The following is a 19,549-nucleotide window of genomic DNA, read 5'->3' on the forward strand; positions in this document are numbered from 1 at the left end:
TGCAAAACGAGCTGGTTAACTTAACGTGCGAGGAACTGTTCACAAACTTAGCATAAAATATGTAAATGAAAAAGCGCGAAATCCATGTCTGGCCCGTTTTGTTGAAATCGGATCTGCCAGAATGCGCCGTGTGTCTCATCGCACCCTCGAAAATAAAAGTCTGGGCAACTTAAACTATATACAAAGGCACGCAGCACGCCATTGTTTTCCATCTTTTAAAATAAAAAATACCTCTCGTTTTGACATAACTTTTTGCATCCTTTCTGAGATTTTTAAGGTCCCTGATCTGGAGTTGGCAAATGCAACCGCGGTAATTTTGTCAGGGATTTCGCGTTTCACAACATGGCAACCCTACATTAGTATGAATTGTGTAGGAGGAGGTTTGTATACGTTTAATTTTGTAACCACCAACATCCACGCACAGCCGCTCAACAACGTCTAGTTATTTTACGTTTTTTTTTTGTATTGTTTCAGACCGTTTTTTTGTGTTTATAGTAAAAACTTTATAGTAAAATTATTATTCAGGGAGACTTCAAATATCCAGATACGATTAAGGCTTTTATGTAGATGACGTTTTAATGATTTAGAAGACCATTTACCTAGGGGCCTTCAGCTTGGGGTAGATAACAAAATATGACGTCATCGTAAAATTGATTTTAGCTCTGTGTACTCCTATCTAGCGGCGGCAATATTTCCTATAAAAGGATATGGTTAAAGTGACGCCGGTTATACAGACTGCCTCGCGTTAATACGCGACAAAGGGGCACTGTTTAAGAGTACATTCTGCTTTGAATCGCCAGACACAAATATGTCAATACATACAGCAGAAACCTAAACATCTTCCCTGCCATCGGATGTTATATGCAATTATGAAAATTGACCATTATGTTTTTATAAGCCTTTAGATGTGTGTATTTTTATTTTTATCATTAATCCATTAGGCAAACCACAATATAATCAATTCTTTTTTAAATTGATCACGTCACTCTGGCAAACACGTACTACCGTATGTAATAGCTACGGTATGTTATGGATTCAACACTCAAAGTTAACAATGTATAACCTTGCAGCCCTAGTATGATTTAGCTCGTTTTAAGTGGATCGTTGCGCAATCCTTTAAGATTTTCAAAAGTCAACATTGTATCTCATGTGTCCCTTTGTAATAAACTAGTCCATTCTGGTTTAAATGTTTAATTAAGGCGCAAGTGGAAAAGGATTTTCAAATGTTATATCAGCATATTATGTTTCGTATTATGTGAAAATGTGAAAAATGAATTTGTTTAAGTAAAATATGTTTTTAAATGGAAATGATTTGGCTTAAGTAAACATATGTGCGACTACCGCTTTGCAGTTGCAGTCATTGGAGTTTAGAAAAAACATCTTTAAAGTAAAAAATACAATTCATCAGCGCCGTTCATCCGCTATGCCACAGTCGGGCGCACAACCACTCGACTTGAAAACCGCAGCTGAAGTCTGGGGGAGTTTCTACTGCTCTGTTGCGGGCTAAAAGGCTCTTTGGTTGGCTGCATTATGGTAAAACTGATGCCATCATTAAAACGCTTCAATCGTGTCTGGATATTTGAAATCTCCCCGAATAATAATAAAGTTTATACTATAAACACAAAAAAACGGTCTGAAACAATACAAAAAAAACGTAAAATAACTAGGCGGTGCGTGGATGTTGGTGGTTACAAAATTAAACGTATACAAACCTCCTCCTACACAATTAATACTAATGTAGGGTTGCCATGTTGTGAAACGCGAAATCCCTGACAAAATTACCGCGGTTGCATTTGCCAACTCCAGATCAGGGACCTTAAAAATCTCAGACAGGATGCAAAAAGTTATGTCAAAACGAGCCGTATTTTTTATTTTAAAAGATGGAAAACAATGGCGTGCTGCTTGCCTTTGTATATAGTTTAAGTTGCCCATGCCTGACCGAGCAGGGCGGCCAGAAAAACACCGCGTGACGTGTTTCATGGTGTCGCGTGACTCATTTATGTTTGTAGTCGCGTACAAACTGCAGTTGATGTGATTCTATAGGGACCTCCAAAGCAGGCTAAGCGGGGGTAAGGCAAATTGCAAACCCCACCACCCTCTGAAAAAAATATGTAAAGAATAGTGTATATACTAAACGAAATGAATTACGCTTAATGGGAACTGCAAGCTTTGACGCGCTTGCGATTACACAACAACGTCTGTTTATTGCTACAATACCATGAAAACGTATTCGCAAGGATAAGGAAGAGTCAAAATTTTGCATTTAAACTGGAAAAAATCATTGGACAAAAACTGCAAAACGTTTCGCTTGCGATAGTAAAACATAGTGAACAATTATAAAGGCATTTAGTCTTTGACAATATTGCTTCAATATTTTGTGGTACCGGACATTTCGTTAAGCACCAACAGATTAACGACAAAATCTGGTTGGTGTCAGCCCCTGTAAAAAACAAATCAAACGAAACAGAACCTATGCTAAACGGGTCGGGCCTGTCTTTTTGTTTTAAAAGAACTTAACCAATTTGCCGCTATCTCACAAGTGGAGCTTGCACAAAATGCAGCCAAGCACAGCCGAACTTGTACTTCACTGTGACGAAAGAAAAAAAGAAAGAAAGAACCCGGTGTTTCGCTTGACGAATGTGTTGGCGCTTGGTCGACTATGAGATATTTTGTTCGCCCCTGCAGAGAATAAAATGAGGAACTTTTCTGTTGAGGACAAACTTCTTAGTTGTCAGCTCTAGCTCGCCTGCATCTTGATTCAATTTAGGTTAATTAGGTTTCGCACTTTTGACTATGACAGCATAATATTGGCGATGTGCTAAAAACTCAGTTTTAATGTAACAAATGTAGTTTGCTGTAGAAAACGTTTTGTTTCTCCTTCTTATTTATATTGGAAGTCAGTCTAAACCAGCGGTTCCCAAACTGGGGTCTGTACAGCAGTTTCAGAGGGTCCGCAAGGAGAATTAGTCCTTAAGGTTTTCAACATTAGGCTGTAGCGAATGTTTTTAAACATTATCTGTAGGGCAAATATTTTTGACCTAAAAAATAAGAAACTTACGCCCGGAACTAAAAATAATTTATTTTGACAAAATTTCGACCAGGTTAGAACTACGTTGATTTAAATGGATTATTGTTGTTTAAATAACTGCGTTAGAGTCTTAAACCACATGGTTTCCAACACAAATTAGTTATTTTTTGGGTTTATACAAAACTCAAGAAAATACTTAGTTGATATTTTTGTCATTTCGAAATGACAATCAACTATAATAATGCCAAAGAAAAAACGAGACGCTTGTTATTTTGGAATAATGTGGTGTAACTTGAAATGCAACTGTAAAATAATTGCAGAAAATAAACAAAGACCTAGTTATTGAAATAGGAAATAGAATAATTGCAAATTACAAGCGAAAAAAGACAAAAAATGCTTTTCAATAATTTACTCCAAATCATAGAGGCCTGGGTGGTTAATTCTACCGACTCGCGAAAAAAAAAAAAAAAAAAAAAGCTGAATGACAATTTCAAAAAGCTGACTAAAGTTTTTTGTAATTTTGTAAATGTGCATTTTTATTCAATTTTGACTTAAAATAATTCTGACCTAACGTGTAAATTTTAACAAAATTTTGACTTTTTTGACAGGTCAAAAACTAGTCGCCCTACTTATCTGTTATCATTATTGTCTCTAGTTATGCTTTATTATTCGATAATATAGCGTGTTTTGTGATGTCTCTTGTGACATCATAAAGCATCTATTATGCTGTACTACCTGTTATTAGCGAATTGTTCAGTTGACGATAAAATTGAATGGGCGAGGTTATGTGTTAATATAAATGAATGGGCGAGGTTATGTATTACCTTAAATCAGCTAGGTTAGACGTTGTTTGGATGAACCTGTAAAATAAAATAGTAAAAAATGTATAGATATATATATATATATATTAGGGTTGTTCAAAAAATCACTTTTTTGTCAAATTTCAGTGGGGACCCCCTGAAATTGTTAGATTGCGTCTAAAAACCCAAATGTCACATTTAAACAACATTTTTTAGGCTATTTTGTACGACAAATGGCTTTTCAGCACAGTTTTTTGAACTTTAGATAAGTAATTGATATAATTGTGTGAAGACTAAATGCACTATTTTAAACAGATGTTGTTGAAATGTGACATTTGTACCATGACTACTCACTTTTTTACTGCAAAACAGGTTTATGTATGGCTATTCAAGTGCAAAGCAATGCAAAAAAAAAGAAAAACAATTTTTTTTAGGGGAGGACAATTTATTTTTTTCAAAAAAATTAGCCCAACTCTGAATTTTCAAATTGAAGTAGCACGGTCAATACTGAACCAAACGTACTTAGATTTGGTTTGTGGGGTTTTAAGATGCAACCTACTGAAATTTGACAAAAAAGGTGTTTTTTTGAACAACCCTAATATATATAAATAAAATATAAACAAAAATAAAAAATAAAAAAAGATAAAAAACATAAAATAAACACCAAGCCCTGTAAGCATATCCCCCGACAAAATATAAAACAACCGAAGCCCGTCTATTTACGTCTTACTACAACCTCCAACCATTATGCTCAAGGTTTTTTATGTTTATTGAATCAACTGATTGAAACCACAAGTAAAAAAATCTTATAGCTTCATAAAATAAGTTAAACAATACCTTATGCAAGCTAGCTATTTATATTTTCAGCGATTTTTTCTGCTGAATATACATTGTTACGGTCCGCTGCCCAAGTCTGTAGGAAATATAGTCTCAGGGTGTGCCGAGCCAACTGAGAGTTGCAGTTCTAGTTTATCACGGCTTGTACTTAAGCACTAGACAAATATTTATTAGTTAGGTAATTTAGGAGAAAACATGCGCTTATTAAAGATAAAAACGACTATGGTTTTAACTTTGAAATCAAACATGATAGCAATTCAACCAGAATATGCTTCCACCATTTAGAAAGTTGAAAACTTCGACTTTTTTATTAAAACTACTCATCTTAAACGTTACAAGACTTCCTCACTTAATTATGAATGAACATTGGATTCTATTTTCCATAAAATTTAGTGGAGAATAAATCCTCAGCGCTTCTGTTGTTCTCGCTGTTCATACATTGTTACGGTCTGCTGCGCAAGACTGTAGGAAATAAAACCTCACGGCGCGGCGAGCTAACTTCAAGTTGCAGTAGTTTATCACGGCTTGTACGTAAGCACTAGACAAGGCTAGTATTAGTGAAGTACATTTAGAGAAGATAAACCGTTTGTTGAACGGAGTTGTAATAGTTCATAAGGTTTTGAATTTGATTTTTGTTTGATTTAATACTAGCCAGCTCGTGCCCTTGATATAAAATACAACATAACTTAGATAGACAGCTATTCGTTTGTCAAAGTGGCTAATATATGACCTCCTTGATTAATCACTGGCCGAACCGATGTTTCAATTAAACACCAAGTTGTCTCAATAGATTTACTTAAAGACGTCTGACTTAAATTCATAACACGGTGTTCTATGCGGTCCGCTGCGCAAGAATGCACAAGTATAGCCTCGGGTTGTGGCGAGTCAACTTAGATCGACTAGCGATTGCTGTTGTAAAATAATATCACGACTAAAAGAAGCGCAAGCAAGGTTTCTGTACATTGAAGTTGTGCTTAGCTATTACATTGAGTTTACAGCAAAAGTTAGTAAAGTGTTTTCTCTCTGTATCAATTAAATGTGATTTTTTAGCCACAATACCTTATTTTTAAAAACTAGCTGCCAGCATTAACTACGGACACCCTAAGTCAGTTCTAAACAATTGTTACTTGAAAGTTGCTCTGTGTCCTTTAATACCTGGGTGAAGCGATATACAACGAACTAAAACGAGGATTAAGTGATACTTATATATTTCTTGCTTTATAGCAGGGGTTCTTGAACTTTTTATACCGCGGACCCCTAAAATTTTTTTTGTTTTGCATGGACCCCGGTAGGCAAGACATGCTCCAAAATTATGTCATAATTGACGTCACAATACAAATAGACTTCATAACTCTGTTTATTTCGGTCCGAAAAATGTGAAAGTTAAATGGAGTTTAACTATACATTCAGTGCAAAACCGTTTAATTTTTAATTAAAGTGTTTTCTTTGAAATATAATTACTCCTTAAGTATACACTATTTCTTTAATTAGGCCTTCATGGACCCCCTAAAACTAGTTCACGGACCCCAGTTTAAGAACCCCTGCTTTATAACAATTAGGAAAATAGAAGCATTTTTATATGTCTGCAAAATCATTTATAACTTTAAAGCTTGAGATAATGAAATAGTTTTTCTGTTAATCCAACATTTAGGCGAAATCTTGACAATAAACAGACAAACTTAAGCGGGAGTGCGGTTGTTGTATTTTGTCAGGGGCTATATTTTCAGGGCTTGGTGTTTTTTTTTTAAATCTTATATTTTATTTTTTTTTTATTTTTTTATTTTTTTTATTTTTTTTTTTATTTATTTATTATTATTTTTTTATGCCAGCACTAACATATTATTCCACGTGTTTGCATATTTGTGGGTAGATCTATGTATGCTAAGAATATGTTGTTTTGTAAACATTCTGTACGAAACGCAGCCTGTCACAATTTACAGTTCACATACCGCCTTTCTAGTTCAATTAGATTTACTTCAGCGCTCAAACAAAGTTTAGTATTATTTGAAAATAATATTTGAACGAGCATTTGGTAAAAGGTCGTGACTATGCTCTACCGTGCTTCGTATTATTATTGAGCTGCTTGATACTTTTCAGAAGTAAATTAAATATGTCAAAGCACCAAAGCGATTATGCAACAAATCAGCTGAAAAAAGAGAGCATAATGGATTTTCTGATGATTCGGATTTTTCTGATGATTTCTCTTATGCAAATCTAGCTATTTACATTTTCAGCGCTTTTCCCCCCGCTGTATATGCAATGTTACGGTCCGCTGCGCAAGACTGTAGGAAATATAACCTCACGGTGTGGCGAGCCAACTGAGAGTTGCATTTCTAGTTTTTATCAAGACCTGCATTTGAGCGCTGGAAAATATTTATTAGTCAAGTAAATTAAGAGAAAAAATGAGTTTATGAAAGATAAAAACGACTATGGTTTTAACTTTAAAATCAAACATGATAGCAATACAACCAGAATATGCTCCCACCATTTAGAAAATTGTAAACTTCGACTTTATTATTAAAACTACTCATCTTAAACGTTACGATACTTCCTCACTTATTAATTATGAATGAACATTAGAATCTATTTTCCCTAAAATTTAGTGGAGAATAAATCCTCAGCGCTTCTGTTTTTCTCGCTGTTTATACATTGTTACGGTCTGCTGCGCAAGACTGTAGGAAATAAAGCCTCACGGCGCGGCGAGCCAACTTCAAGTTGCAGTAGTTTATCACGGCTTGTACTTAAGCACTAGACAAGGTTAGTATTAGTGAAGTATATTTAGAGAAGATAAACCGTTTGTTGAAAGGAGTTGTAATAGTTCACAAGGTTTTGAATTTGATTTCTGTTTGATTTAATACTAGTCAGCGCGTGCCCTTTATATAAAATACAACATAACTTAGATAGACAGCTATTCGTTTGTCAAAGTGGCTAATATATGACCTCCTTGATTAATCACTGGCCGAACCGACGTTTCAATTAAACACCAAGTTGTCTCAATAGATTTACTTAAAGACGTCTGACTTAAATTCGCCCAACAAGATGACACGGTGTTCTATGCGGTCCGCTGCGCAAGAATGCACAAGTATAGGCTCGGGGTGTGTCGAGCTATTTTGGATCGACTAGCGATTGCTGTTGTAAAATAATATCACGACTTACAGTAGCGCAAGCAAGGTTTCAGTACATTGAAGTTGTGCTTAGCTATTACATTGCGTTTGCTGCAAAAGTTAGTAAGGTGTTTTTTCTCTGTGTCAATTAAATGTGATTTTTTAGCCACAACACCCTATTCTAAAAAAATTAGCGGCCAGCATTAACTACGGACGCCCTAAGTTAGTTCTAAACAATTGTTACTTGAAAGTTGCTCTGTGTCCTATAATAGCAGGGTGAAGCGATATACAACGAACTAAAACGAGGATTAAGTAATATGCATTTTTTTAGCAATTAGGAAAATAGAAACTTTTTTTTAAGTCTGCAAAATCGTTTATAAGTTAAAGCTTGAGATTATTGTGAACGAAATAGTTTTTAGGTCAATCCTTCAACATTTATGCAAAATCTTGACAATAAACAGACAAAATTAGGCGGGGGCGCGCTTGTTGTGTATATTTTGTCAAGGGGTGTATTTTCAGGACTTAATGTTTTTTTTAAATCTTGAATTTAATTTTTTTTTTAATTTTTTTTTTTCATATTTTGAATTAATTTTATTTTTTAATTTTTTATTGATTATTTATTATTTTTATTTTTTTATTTTTTTTCATTTTTTTTTTATTTATTTTTTTTTTGGTTTTTATAATTTTTTATTATTTTTATGATTTTTATTTTTTTTAATTATTATTATTATTTTATTTTTTACTATTTTTTTTTTGGGCCGAAAATTTCCCCATTTAGTTATGGCTTTGGTGCGAGAGCGGTTCAAATATGGCGTAGTATTAGGGGAATGATCGAAACATATATTTGATAAATAGAATTTACCTAGATATAATCTTATAATAGTTTCATGCCAGAACTAACATATTATTCCACGTGTTTGCATATTTGTGGGTAGATCTATGTATGCTAACAATATATTGTTTTGTAAACATTCTGTACGAAACGCAGCCTGTCACAGTTTACAGTTCACATACCGCCTTTCGAGTTCAATTAGAATTACTTCAGCGCTCAAACAGAGTTTAGTATTATTTGGAAATAATCTTTGCGATGTGGCCAATTTGTCATTCCTAACGCTAAGAACTAACTTGGGATGTCCGATACTTGGTATTTCTAATAACCGATATTTTCGTTTAAAAATATCGTGATTGGATCCGATTGTAGATCATGTCACACAGTGGCGTATCCAGGGGGGGTGGACCCCCCCCCCCCCTTTTCGTAAGTGACAATATCGTTTTTTGTTCGTTTTTGTCAGCGTTTAAACTCACCGTCCGAAGCTGCGTGATTTTAAATGTAATTGGGTCACGCGTCTTGAGCTAATGCGAAACCAAAATCAAAAGCAAAACGCCGTTTTTCGTCTTTTGTTTGGTCGACCGTAAACGCTAGATAGTTTTTCTCTTCTTTCGTTATTCGTTCGGGTTGGCTGATCAGCAAGTGTGTGTTCGACAACTAATAATATAAATCAACCGGTTTCCGTTTTTTTCTCTCTGAAAACGTCGAGTTAGACTGTGCTGATATTTCTCGCTGTTTGTTGTCTGCGTTAATATCAGATGTTGGTGTAAGACTGGGGTCGGCAACCTACTGTATCGGGCCCGTCGCCTCTTTGACAAACTATACACGAGTTCATTTCTAATACTTTTTGACTATTTTAACTACGCAAGTGCGAAATAATCTTCCTACGTCCCATTTGTTAACGTTTTGATGCTGCATTTTGAACTAGATCAGCGCTTCTTTACCGTTGCGCCGTGGAAAGCTGCCATTTGCGTCGCGGACAAACCGGAAACGTATTCAAAAATATTTGACATATATTTTTCAACATTTTTCATTTTCAGCAATGTAATTAAAAACTTGCAAAAAATTTAAAAGAAACGCCGTTATATCAAAAAAAAAATCGCGCTCGCTTCGCTCGCCAGGTGCGCCCAAACTTAAAACGGTTATCAAACGCTGAACTAAATTAACTAACTGTTAAAGTTAGACCGTTTTTTTCGAAATAGTTTTATATGTTGCGCTAATCAAAACAACACCCGGGAAAAACGATCTCCGTTTAGTATTGCAGATGGCGAAAGACGTGATTGTAATATAGCCTAGTCCCGTACTTGGATCTACCAAAATCAATCACACATATTTCACGGTCTTGGTTTAGTTTTTCGCCTGAAGTTAACGATTACACACTAAGCGGTTTGGCAGCTGGCGCCTGATAGGATTGTCGATAACGCACGTGTACGCTTTCCGTCTAAATGTTCGCTTTTGCTGGAGGTTAATCGGCTGTTTCGGATGATTTTTTTTCTTGTTCATGACGTCCTATCCGTCACTATTTTATGACGTCATTAACGTCAGATGAAAAAACAACGGGCAATTCCCTAAGTTGAAAATTCGTAACCCCCCCTTTTTGAATTTCTGGATACGCCCCTGATGTCACATATATAGGCATTTCGGGTTCAACCTAGGAATTCTGTCCACTCGTTTACCCCCTTGCCGCAACCTAACCCCAAAGTTTTTATTTCTACGCTAAATGCTTATAAATGCTTCAGATTATAAGCCGACATTTTGTTTTGCATAAATAAGCCTATTTAGTTTGTATTTTTAACGCAATGCATTTTCCAAGCTTTTATTGAACGTAAGTTTTATTTGAGAGGCGGCCGTTAGTCTCGTTGCGATATTCGGTGAAGATTTTTCCATGGTCTTGTTACTTTATTATTTTATAAGTTACCGATAAACCAAATGTTTGATGCACGTTTCGAAAGCAAATTATTGAAAGATTCGAAGCGTCTTTTATGTTAAACGCGCACAAAACAATAATAATCTGGTAACAGATTGGGGCTTGAGAAAAAGGGAATTTAACTTATTTGTATGATGAGCATTGGTAAAAGGTCGTGACTATACACCAAAGTGCTTAGTATATTATTGAACTGCTTGATACTTTTTAGAACTTAAATTAAACATGTCAAAGAACCAAAGCGATTATGCAAGGAATCAGCTGAAAAAAGAGAGCGATGATGGATTTTCTGATGATTCTGTTGCCACGGTTACTGATTGGTCATCACAAGAACATGAACCTGTAAGTGAAGAGTCCGATTGTGAAGAACAAAGTGACTTGGATCAAATGGATACTTCTAAGAAGGATAAAAGTCAGGATAATCCAACAAAGATGAACAAAATTACAAATAACAGCATGGAGTTTCGGTGCAACATTTGCGAAAAGTTGTTTAAAAATCGTTATAAGGTCAATAGCCATTTATCCAGATTTCACTTTAAGAAACACAAATGCAAAGTTTGCGAGAAAGCGTTTGGGACAATTGGCGATCTTGAAAACCACATAAGAATTCACTCTGACGAAAAACCCTTTAAATGTGCTTATTGCGATAAAGGCTTCAAAGTAGCTCAAAACGTAAAAGTACACGAACGAATTCACACTGGGAAAAGACCATATCAGTGCAAATATTGTGGAAAGTGTTTTACTCAACTGTCTAACCTCAACACACATAATATCACACACACAGGCGAAAAACCTTACAAATGTAAAGTTTGTGACAAGTGTTTTACCCAGGCTGGAAGTCTCAAAACTCATGAAATAATTCATACCGGAAAAAAACCTTACAAATGCTTGGAATGCGGAAAGTCTTTTAAACAGGCAGGACATCTTAAAAATCATAAAAGAAGTCACACTGGAGAAAAACCTTACAAATGTAGAGAATGTGGAAAGTGTTTTAACCATACAGGAAATCTTAATAGACACAAAAGACGCACGCACGCTATATAGAGAAAAAAAACTTAAAAAATATACCCTGTAAAATATTTTTGTAAAATATAAAACTGAACATTGAATTATTAGTTCCTGGACAGAACCCTTTTATTCTGTTCAAATATAAAAAACAGTAATGTTGCAAATAATTGAAAATACACCTACAATTTAAAAGAAATGTGAATATGCGCGAATATATATTCATAAGAATGTAATCAATTTTCAAACTCGATAAACTAACAGGATCCTGTATTTTTTCTATCCGCTTAACTCTTCATTTTATGTTATCCATCATTAGCGTTGAAACACTTACTTTAAGTTGTGGGATCTTTATTTAATCCTGTTCTTTTTTGTGCCTTAAATAAAGCGTTTGTAATTACCCCTGTACAATTTATATGTATCGTTCGTTTCAAACGCTGTCATAATTTTTACTTTTCGAATTTTACTCTCTAAGAAATATATGTGGAAAATGTATCCAATTCTTGTATTATTATTGTCATAATGTTGAGAGCCCGCTCCGCTGTTAGTCTCTTTGCTATTAGTTACAGATTTTTTAATGGTGATGTTGCTTTGTTATTTTATAAGTTATAGACCTTATAAACCAAGCATTTGATGCAAGTTTGGAAAGCTTAGTTGCTAATGAAAGGTTCGGGTTCCAAGAAAGTTTTTTTATGTTAATTGTGCAACAAAACAATAATAGTATGGTCACAGATTTGGCTTGAGAAGAATTAAACAAATTAAGTCACATGAGAAAAATGGGAATATATCTTAGATGGATCAATGTAGTTTAAAATAGCATTGGTAAAAGCTCGTGCTTTGTATTATTAGTGAAACTATTTTTCAAGTAAATTAAAACATGTCAAACCACCATAGCGATTTTGTTACGATGGAACTGACAAAAGAGAGCAAGGATTCTGTTGCCACGACAACAGACTGGTCATCACAAGAACATCAACCTGTGAGAGTCCGATTTTGAAGGAAAATTTTACTTAGATCAAATATCTACTTCTAAGGAAATATAAGTAACGATAATAGAAAAAGAAAAAAATTAAAAAACACCAAGATGGAGTTTCGATGTAACATTTGCGAAAAGTTGTTCAAAAAGCGCCATAAGCTCAATACACATTTGTCCACAACCAAGCTAGCAACTTAAATTCGCACGAACGAATTCACACTGGAGAAAAAACATATGAGTGCAAAGTTTGTGAAAAACGTTTTAGCCGGACAAATTACATGTAAGAATTCATACTTTAGAAAAAACCCTACGACTGCAAATATTGTGGAAAATGTTTTAGTCGGCCAGGAAGTCTTGAATAACACAAAATTGTTCACACTTCTAGAGAAACCAATATAAAACAAAGCGTTTGAAAACGCTGCAAAGATTACTTCAAAATGCATAATATATTTTACTTTTAAAACGTTTTTAACGTATTCAACATGGATATAACGAACAAAATAGTTTTAAAAGAACAAAACAAAGTATTTTTTGTAAATAGTGTGAGAAATACTTTTGTGACCTAAAAAATGATAATAAAAAATGTAAATATTGCGCGAGGACTGAACACATATTTAAAGTGCAATCGTTTTTTCTATGCAGGGTACTGTTACGCCCCGCCGCCACTTGTGCACTGGGGCCTGGTCCCTGACCCCATACAGTTGTCCGGCAGGACACAACCGCGTAAGTTCTCATTGGTTGGCGAAGATTTCTGGCTAGATATGCACCTGTAATAACCACAACTGAAATACCAATTAAAATTATACTGTTACAATTTGAAGTAAAACGTTATGAAATAGCATTAGTGAATGTATACTTGTTTTCAAGTTACTACCACGGCCTATTGCCGCCACTGTCGGCTCAACACTGCTCCAGACTGTTGAGACATGGCATAAAGAGCGAGAAAGTTACACGTCATATTTGGCCAATAAGACACTTTTTAAACATGGTTAGGCACTAGCAAAACAAGTGGCTTGTTTTGAAGAGCGCGTTTATCACCGCCCGCAAGGACTAATAACATATTAGGAGGTTAAACGTTAAAAGTCAAGTTTGAAACAAGGCGAGCGAACGTACAAAAACTCATGAATTTTGCAATTAAATCGACGAATTGCTTCACCGACACAACAATACAGAAAACATTAAATCATGAAATATTATATTATGCAACCTATAATACATTTGATTGTGCAAAAACTAACGCGCTAATCTGAAACCTTATTTATCAATTCGTAAAATAACTTAAAGAACTCTAAGATTTGGCGTAAGGCAATTAATTAATTTAGGTGTTTAATGTGTTAGTGGACACGTAACAGGTACCTTAGAGCTCATGTAAGAGTTCACACTCGAAAAAAAACTTATAAATGTAAAGTTTGTGGAAGATGTTTCATTTATTCAGTAAGCCTAAGATATCAAGAAAAAACACAAAAATGAGAGTGAAGAAAATGAAAAATGCTTCGCCGAATCGTCAAGCCTCAAAACACATAAAGGTACTTTTACAAAACAAGAAACATATTTAAAAAAATTTCAAATGACCTCAACCATAACTATTCATAAAGTATGTTTACATTTTTCCGCTTCAATTAAATAAACTACGCTACATCTGTTTGCATATGAAATCATCCATGCGTGAAATAAAACTAGCTTTCATTAATCAGCCACGCGTTTCGGGCGTGCGGAAACGGAAGTTCTTGGTTTAGACAAGCTGTACAGTGTTCATAGTTGCCTTTCTGTAATGTAGTGGTATATAGTTTAACAACGTGCGATTAAGCGTTTAACATTGCTTAAGATTAAGATTTAAGGTGAAACACAACTATACGTTAATAAACATATGGTACCTATATATTAAACACAGTAAGAGAACAGTTCCAAGCTTTCTATATTAACACAGTTGTCACCACTGATAAACCATTATATGACCTTAGAGCTACAAATGCAGCAGTGTGCAGTAAGCTAATCACAGTAAGGGAACAGTTCCAAGCTTTTTTTTGCTGAATCGGTCATTTTGTTGTGGCGATAATTTAATGAAAATAAGTAATTAATGTTTTTTAGAGAGGGATTGAAATATGTCAAACCAGATAACTGATTTTGTGACCACGAAGTTAAAAAAACACAGCTATGATGGATTGTCTGATGATTTAGTTTCTACAATAACAGGTTGTTCATCACAAGAACATCAACCTGTAAGTGAAGAGTCCGATTGTGAAGTACAAAGTAACTTGGATCAAACGAATACAAGGAAAGAACAAAGCAAGAATAGGTCAAAACGGAAGACAGAGTTCCGATGTCACGTTTGTGAAAAGTGTTATAAAACGGGTTACGTATTAAAACAGCATTTGTCCAGAGCTCACTTCAAGAAACACAAATGCAAAGTTTGTGGGAAACTATTTGGAATAAGTAGCCTACTCGAAACCCACATGCGAACTCACACTGGAGAGAAACCTTTCAAATGTAATTATTGCCCTAAATGTTTTAACCAAGCTCAAACCTTGAAATTACACGAACGAATTCACACCGGAAAACGACCATATGTGTGCAAAGTTTGTGACAAGTCTTTTTGTCGGGCAGTTGATCTTAAGTATCACGAAAGATTTCACACTGGTGAAAAACCCTTCAAATGCAAAGAATGTGGAAAATGCTTTACCCAGACAGGAAGTCTAAATGCACATGAAAGATTTCACACTGGAGAAAAACCTTACAAATGTAAAGAATGTGAAAAATGTTTTAGCTGGTCAGGAAATCTTCGAAGACATGAAAGGACTCATATTAAATAAATGCTCGGAAACAACAACAACCCTTAGATCAGTGGTTCTCAACCTGTTTTCTTTCGTGGCCCATTTACGTTGCAAAAAAAATCTGTGGCCCAATTGTTTTATGAAAGAAAAAATGTAAAATAGGTTTAGAACAAAACACAGCAGAACATATTTCAAAACAGATTATTTATTCAACCGTGCATTAATGAGATACTTGCGGCTGAACAATAAATTTATATTCCTTTTTAATTCGTCCCCAAGCCATTATTCCTGTAAAATTAAACATAGTGACACAAATAAAACTAAATCTAGCGTTTTTCAATTGGTCTGTGGCCCACCTCAAATGTTCTTATGGCCCACCAGTGAGCCATGGCCCGCTGGCTTAGACTGAGACAAAGAACTATTTTTCATGTAAATTTAACGAATTTCTTCCATACATATATATTGAAAATATGTAAAAATCAACTCTATATTTACTAATTTTGTATGTTTCCATTTAAACAGTTGTAAAACAGCAGAGAAAGTTTTAATAATTTTTTTAAATTTATGTATCTTTATTGTATATTTTAAAATGCAAGACACAAGGACTTCGACTGTGAGCAAAGAGCGCTACATCGACCTCGTATAGAATAATTGTTTTTTTACTGCGGGTAAAACTACTGCAGTTTGTAACAACATGCAGATTTATTAAAGGTATTTTACGAACAAACGCAGATTTCGCCAATAAAGTTTTTGTACAATTCGATGTTTCAATAAATCGATCTGAAAAAGCATAAGTTTGAACTTGGACTGTTTTTCACAACATTTTTGTCTGTTAAAAAACAAACCAACCAAGAACAAGATTGCTCTAAACGTACTCGGTGATAAGAACGAGTAGTGAGTATGTTTTACTGGTGTTAATTGATACTAACTTACCGAGTATGTTGTGATGGTGTTTAAAGTATGTTTAATTACTTACTGGATGATTTGCGACTTTTTGAGCTTAACCATAAGTCTTTCGATAATAGAACGTATTTCTTCCTTTTACGGCTGATTATCATTTTATAGTTTGGGACACAATCCCCAAAGTAGCTGATAAGGATAAGGATTGATTTACGTTCTCGATCAAGACGTTTATTGGACAGCACGATCGGTATAAGGCAAACACCCATGCAACCCAAGTGATCGCATTAGGCTACAGCTTGTTCCTTATTAAAGATTTCAAACTGCCCTTAAAATGCACCTAATTCTTTCGTTATCCACCCGACGACATTATGTCGCTCCTACGCAATATAAAGCCACAAAACACACGCAGCGTTGAAGCAACGGTGGCTTCAAATTTCACACAACGTCCTATCCCCCCAGGTAGAGTGAGTCGGCGGGTAGCCGATAGAAACGGCGGTTCCCGTGGCCAAACTTTATAATCGATGCAAAAGGATCACAGTAATTACATTTGCAACATTTACCCCCTTTTAAAAATAATCCTCAATTAGCTTACTTTAAAAAAACACAAATGCAATCAAAAACAAACTGCACTCCGATTTAAAACGGCTTTATGGCGTATAACGAGAAACGAAATTTAGCAAAAGAGGAAAACTAAAACAAACATATTACAAAATTGGAATACAGTAGGTTAAATAACCTTTTCTTAAAAGAGACTTCGTGATATATATACATTTTAAAACAGTTTTGTGATGCATACTTTTAAAAACAAACTTAAAAGTAGGCAACATAAAAACGATAACAAACGAGAATCATATCACAAAGTCATTTCAACTCTAAACAACTCTAGTCATCGCAATGACCCATTTAAACGCGAGCTGCTCAATTCTGCCTCTGTATGGTGACGGCAAACCGGAGGGATGTTAAACACCCTGTTGATCTCGTTTGGCATAGTGACCATGATTTTCGAAATGTAAAGACTTAACTAATTTTTTTCTAAATGATTTTTTCACAATGCTGGGTGTTAGAAAATTATTTTTATAAGTAAGGTGCATGACGATGTGCAGTGATGTAGAAATCAGACGATTTTTAATTTCAGAATCTGTATTCGACTATTCGTACTCAGTTTTTTACTGTGTTTAAGTAGTTGCAGTTTTTAAAGTATCCCTTTTCTTTTTATATGAAGTAATTGCTATTTTTTTTTAAGTAATTGGCTCACTATAGTCAACACTTTTGAATATAAAGGAAATCTTTTAATTTAAGTTTTTAAATAAACACTTAAAGCAGAAGCTATATATTTACAAAAAATACAAAAACAGTGGTAACAACGTTTAGTGTTTTTTAGTGTGAAGTATTAATGTGTTTTTGCGAATTAAACTAGCAGCATTTTCTCCATGTTTGTACTTATTTAACTTTTCTCAAGTGTGAGTCCTTTCATGTCGTCTTAGGCTTTTCACCATTGTGAATTCTTTCATGAACTTTAAGAGTTGCTGCACGACAAAAACATTTTTCACAAACTTTGCATCTAAAAAGTTATTTGCCAGTGTGTATTCGTTCATGTATTTTAAGATGACTTGCTTGGATACAACGTTTTCCACAAAATTTCCATTTGCAATGTTTCTGTCCAGTTTGAGTTCTCACTTCTTTAAAGCTTTTTGCACAAACTTTGCATTTGTAAGGTTTTTCTCCTGTGTGAATTTTGTCGTGTTTCTTTAGATTTCCAGCATGGCTAAAGCATCTTCCGCAAACTTTGCATTTGTAAGGTTTCTCGCCTGTGTGAATTCGTTGATGTCTTTCGAGTTTTGAAGATTCCAGAAAGGCTTTTCCACAATCTTTACAAATAAATGATCTTTCACCAGTGTGTATTAACTTATGTCTATTAAAATTGACAGTATTTTTAAATCGTTTTCCACAAACTTCGTATTTATATGGACTTTCTCCGGTGTGAATTCTTGTGTGAATTGTAAGTTCTCTACTTCTACCAAACAATTTCCCACAAAACTTGCATTTGTATTTCTTGAAGTGAACCGTGGATAAGTGATAACTGAGCAGAGGGCGTCTTTTGAAACACTTTTCACAAATGTGACATCGAAACTCCGTATTATTGTCGCTTTGGGGTTTGAGATTTCCATTCCTTGTTGTAAGGTCTTTTTCCTTTTGCTGTTTGTTAAGATGATCCAAGTCACTTTCTTCTTCACAATCGGACTCTTCACTTACAGCTTGATGTTCTTCTGATGACCAATCAATATTCGTGGCAATAGAGTCGTCAGAAAATCCATCATCGCTCTGTTTTTTCAACTCTGCATTTTCAAGATTGGTTTAAGATTTTGACATATTTTATTTCCTAAGAATACTTGAAAGAGGTTTGTCAAAATGTAAAACCGCACCTATCGCCAACAGTACACAGTATCACGTCTATAGAATAGAAAAACCTGATGTCAGTTTGCCAGCCACGTAAACTACAGAGTGGTAAACCTAAACTTCTCACGCTATGTTTTTTTAAAGGCTGTCGATCTGTTTTGATAACAACGTTATAAGTAAATGAAAGATGTATACGCACGCCTGTGAAAACGATGATATAGCCTTTCTAAAGTCGCTTTGTGATATCATAGTATAGCGGGAGCCTTAGGAAGAAAAAACACTTCTATTTATTTTGGAGCATAATGGTTGGAGGTTGTAGTAAGACGTAATAAGAATATCAAAGCCCATACAGAAGTAGGTATCATTTTGGACGTTTCGAATAACTCTTTATTCATTTTCAACATCTTGAAAATGTTGAAAATGAATAAAGAGTTATTCGAAACGTCCAAAATGATACCTACTTCTGTATGGGCTTTGATATTCTTATTACTTCTATTTATGATGCAAGAAAAGCGGACGAGACAACTATCCTTTGGTGAGATTCGAACTCACAACATTGGTCAAAAAGGGTCGTCGCTCTACCAACTGAGCTACACAGGTTCAGAAGGCAGCGAGTCAAGAAACAAACAAACACCAAATGATTTGCTACATTAGTTAAGGGATCTACAGTACCATATTATTTAATAAAAAATATTCACGCAAACAAGTAAACTGAGTGTTTAATAGGTCGGGATGCATAACTAACTGTACACTACTTACGCCGTTAAGAAGGCACGGATTAACTCCGACATGATGCCTTGTCCCTAACTAGGTCTTGGTAATCTACAACTGCAAAAACTATATTAAACAATGGATCTAGGTCTAACCGCTGAAGTAAACTCTTATCTTTTTTATTTTTTAAGGTAAAAACGTGTATAGTGGCTAACAACTTACACATTAAATTACATTTAATCAGAAGCTCAACATCTATCAAAA

At 34.7% G+C, this 19,549-nt stretch overlaps 1 protein-coding gene across 1 annotated transcript; it reads left to right on the forward strand.

Moving 5' to 3' along the window:
• Positions 1-10,741: 10,741 nt before the first annotated feature.
• On the forward strand, positions 10,742-12,010 carry LOC146166520 (uncharacterized). Its single transcript, XM_083389373.1, has one exon. The coding sequence runs from the start codon at positions 10,748-10,750 to the stop codon at positions 11,564-11,566; it is 819 nt and encodes a 272-aa protein (XP_083245499.1). The 5' UTR covers positions 10,742-10,747; the 3' UTR covers positions 11,567-12,010.
• Positions 12,011-19,549: the final 7,539 nt, after the last annotated feature.

Source organism: Ascidiella aspersa, chromosome 1 (assembly GCF_963924565.1).
Source record: "Ascidiella aspersa chromosome 1, kaAscAspe10.2, whole genome shotgun sequence".
NCBI classification, from domain to species: Eukaryota; Metazoa; Chordata; class Ascidiacea; order Phlebobranchia; family Ascidiidae; genus Ascidiella; species Ascidiella aspersa.

What these genes read in the sequence shown, in the direction of transcription:
- LOC146166520 (XM_083389373.1), top strand. Translation starts at nt 10,748, where the DNA reads ATGTCAAAGAACCAAAGCGATTATGCAAGGAATCAGCTGAAAAAAGAG.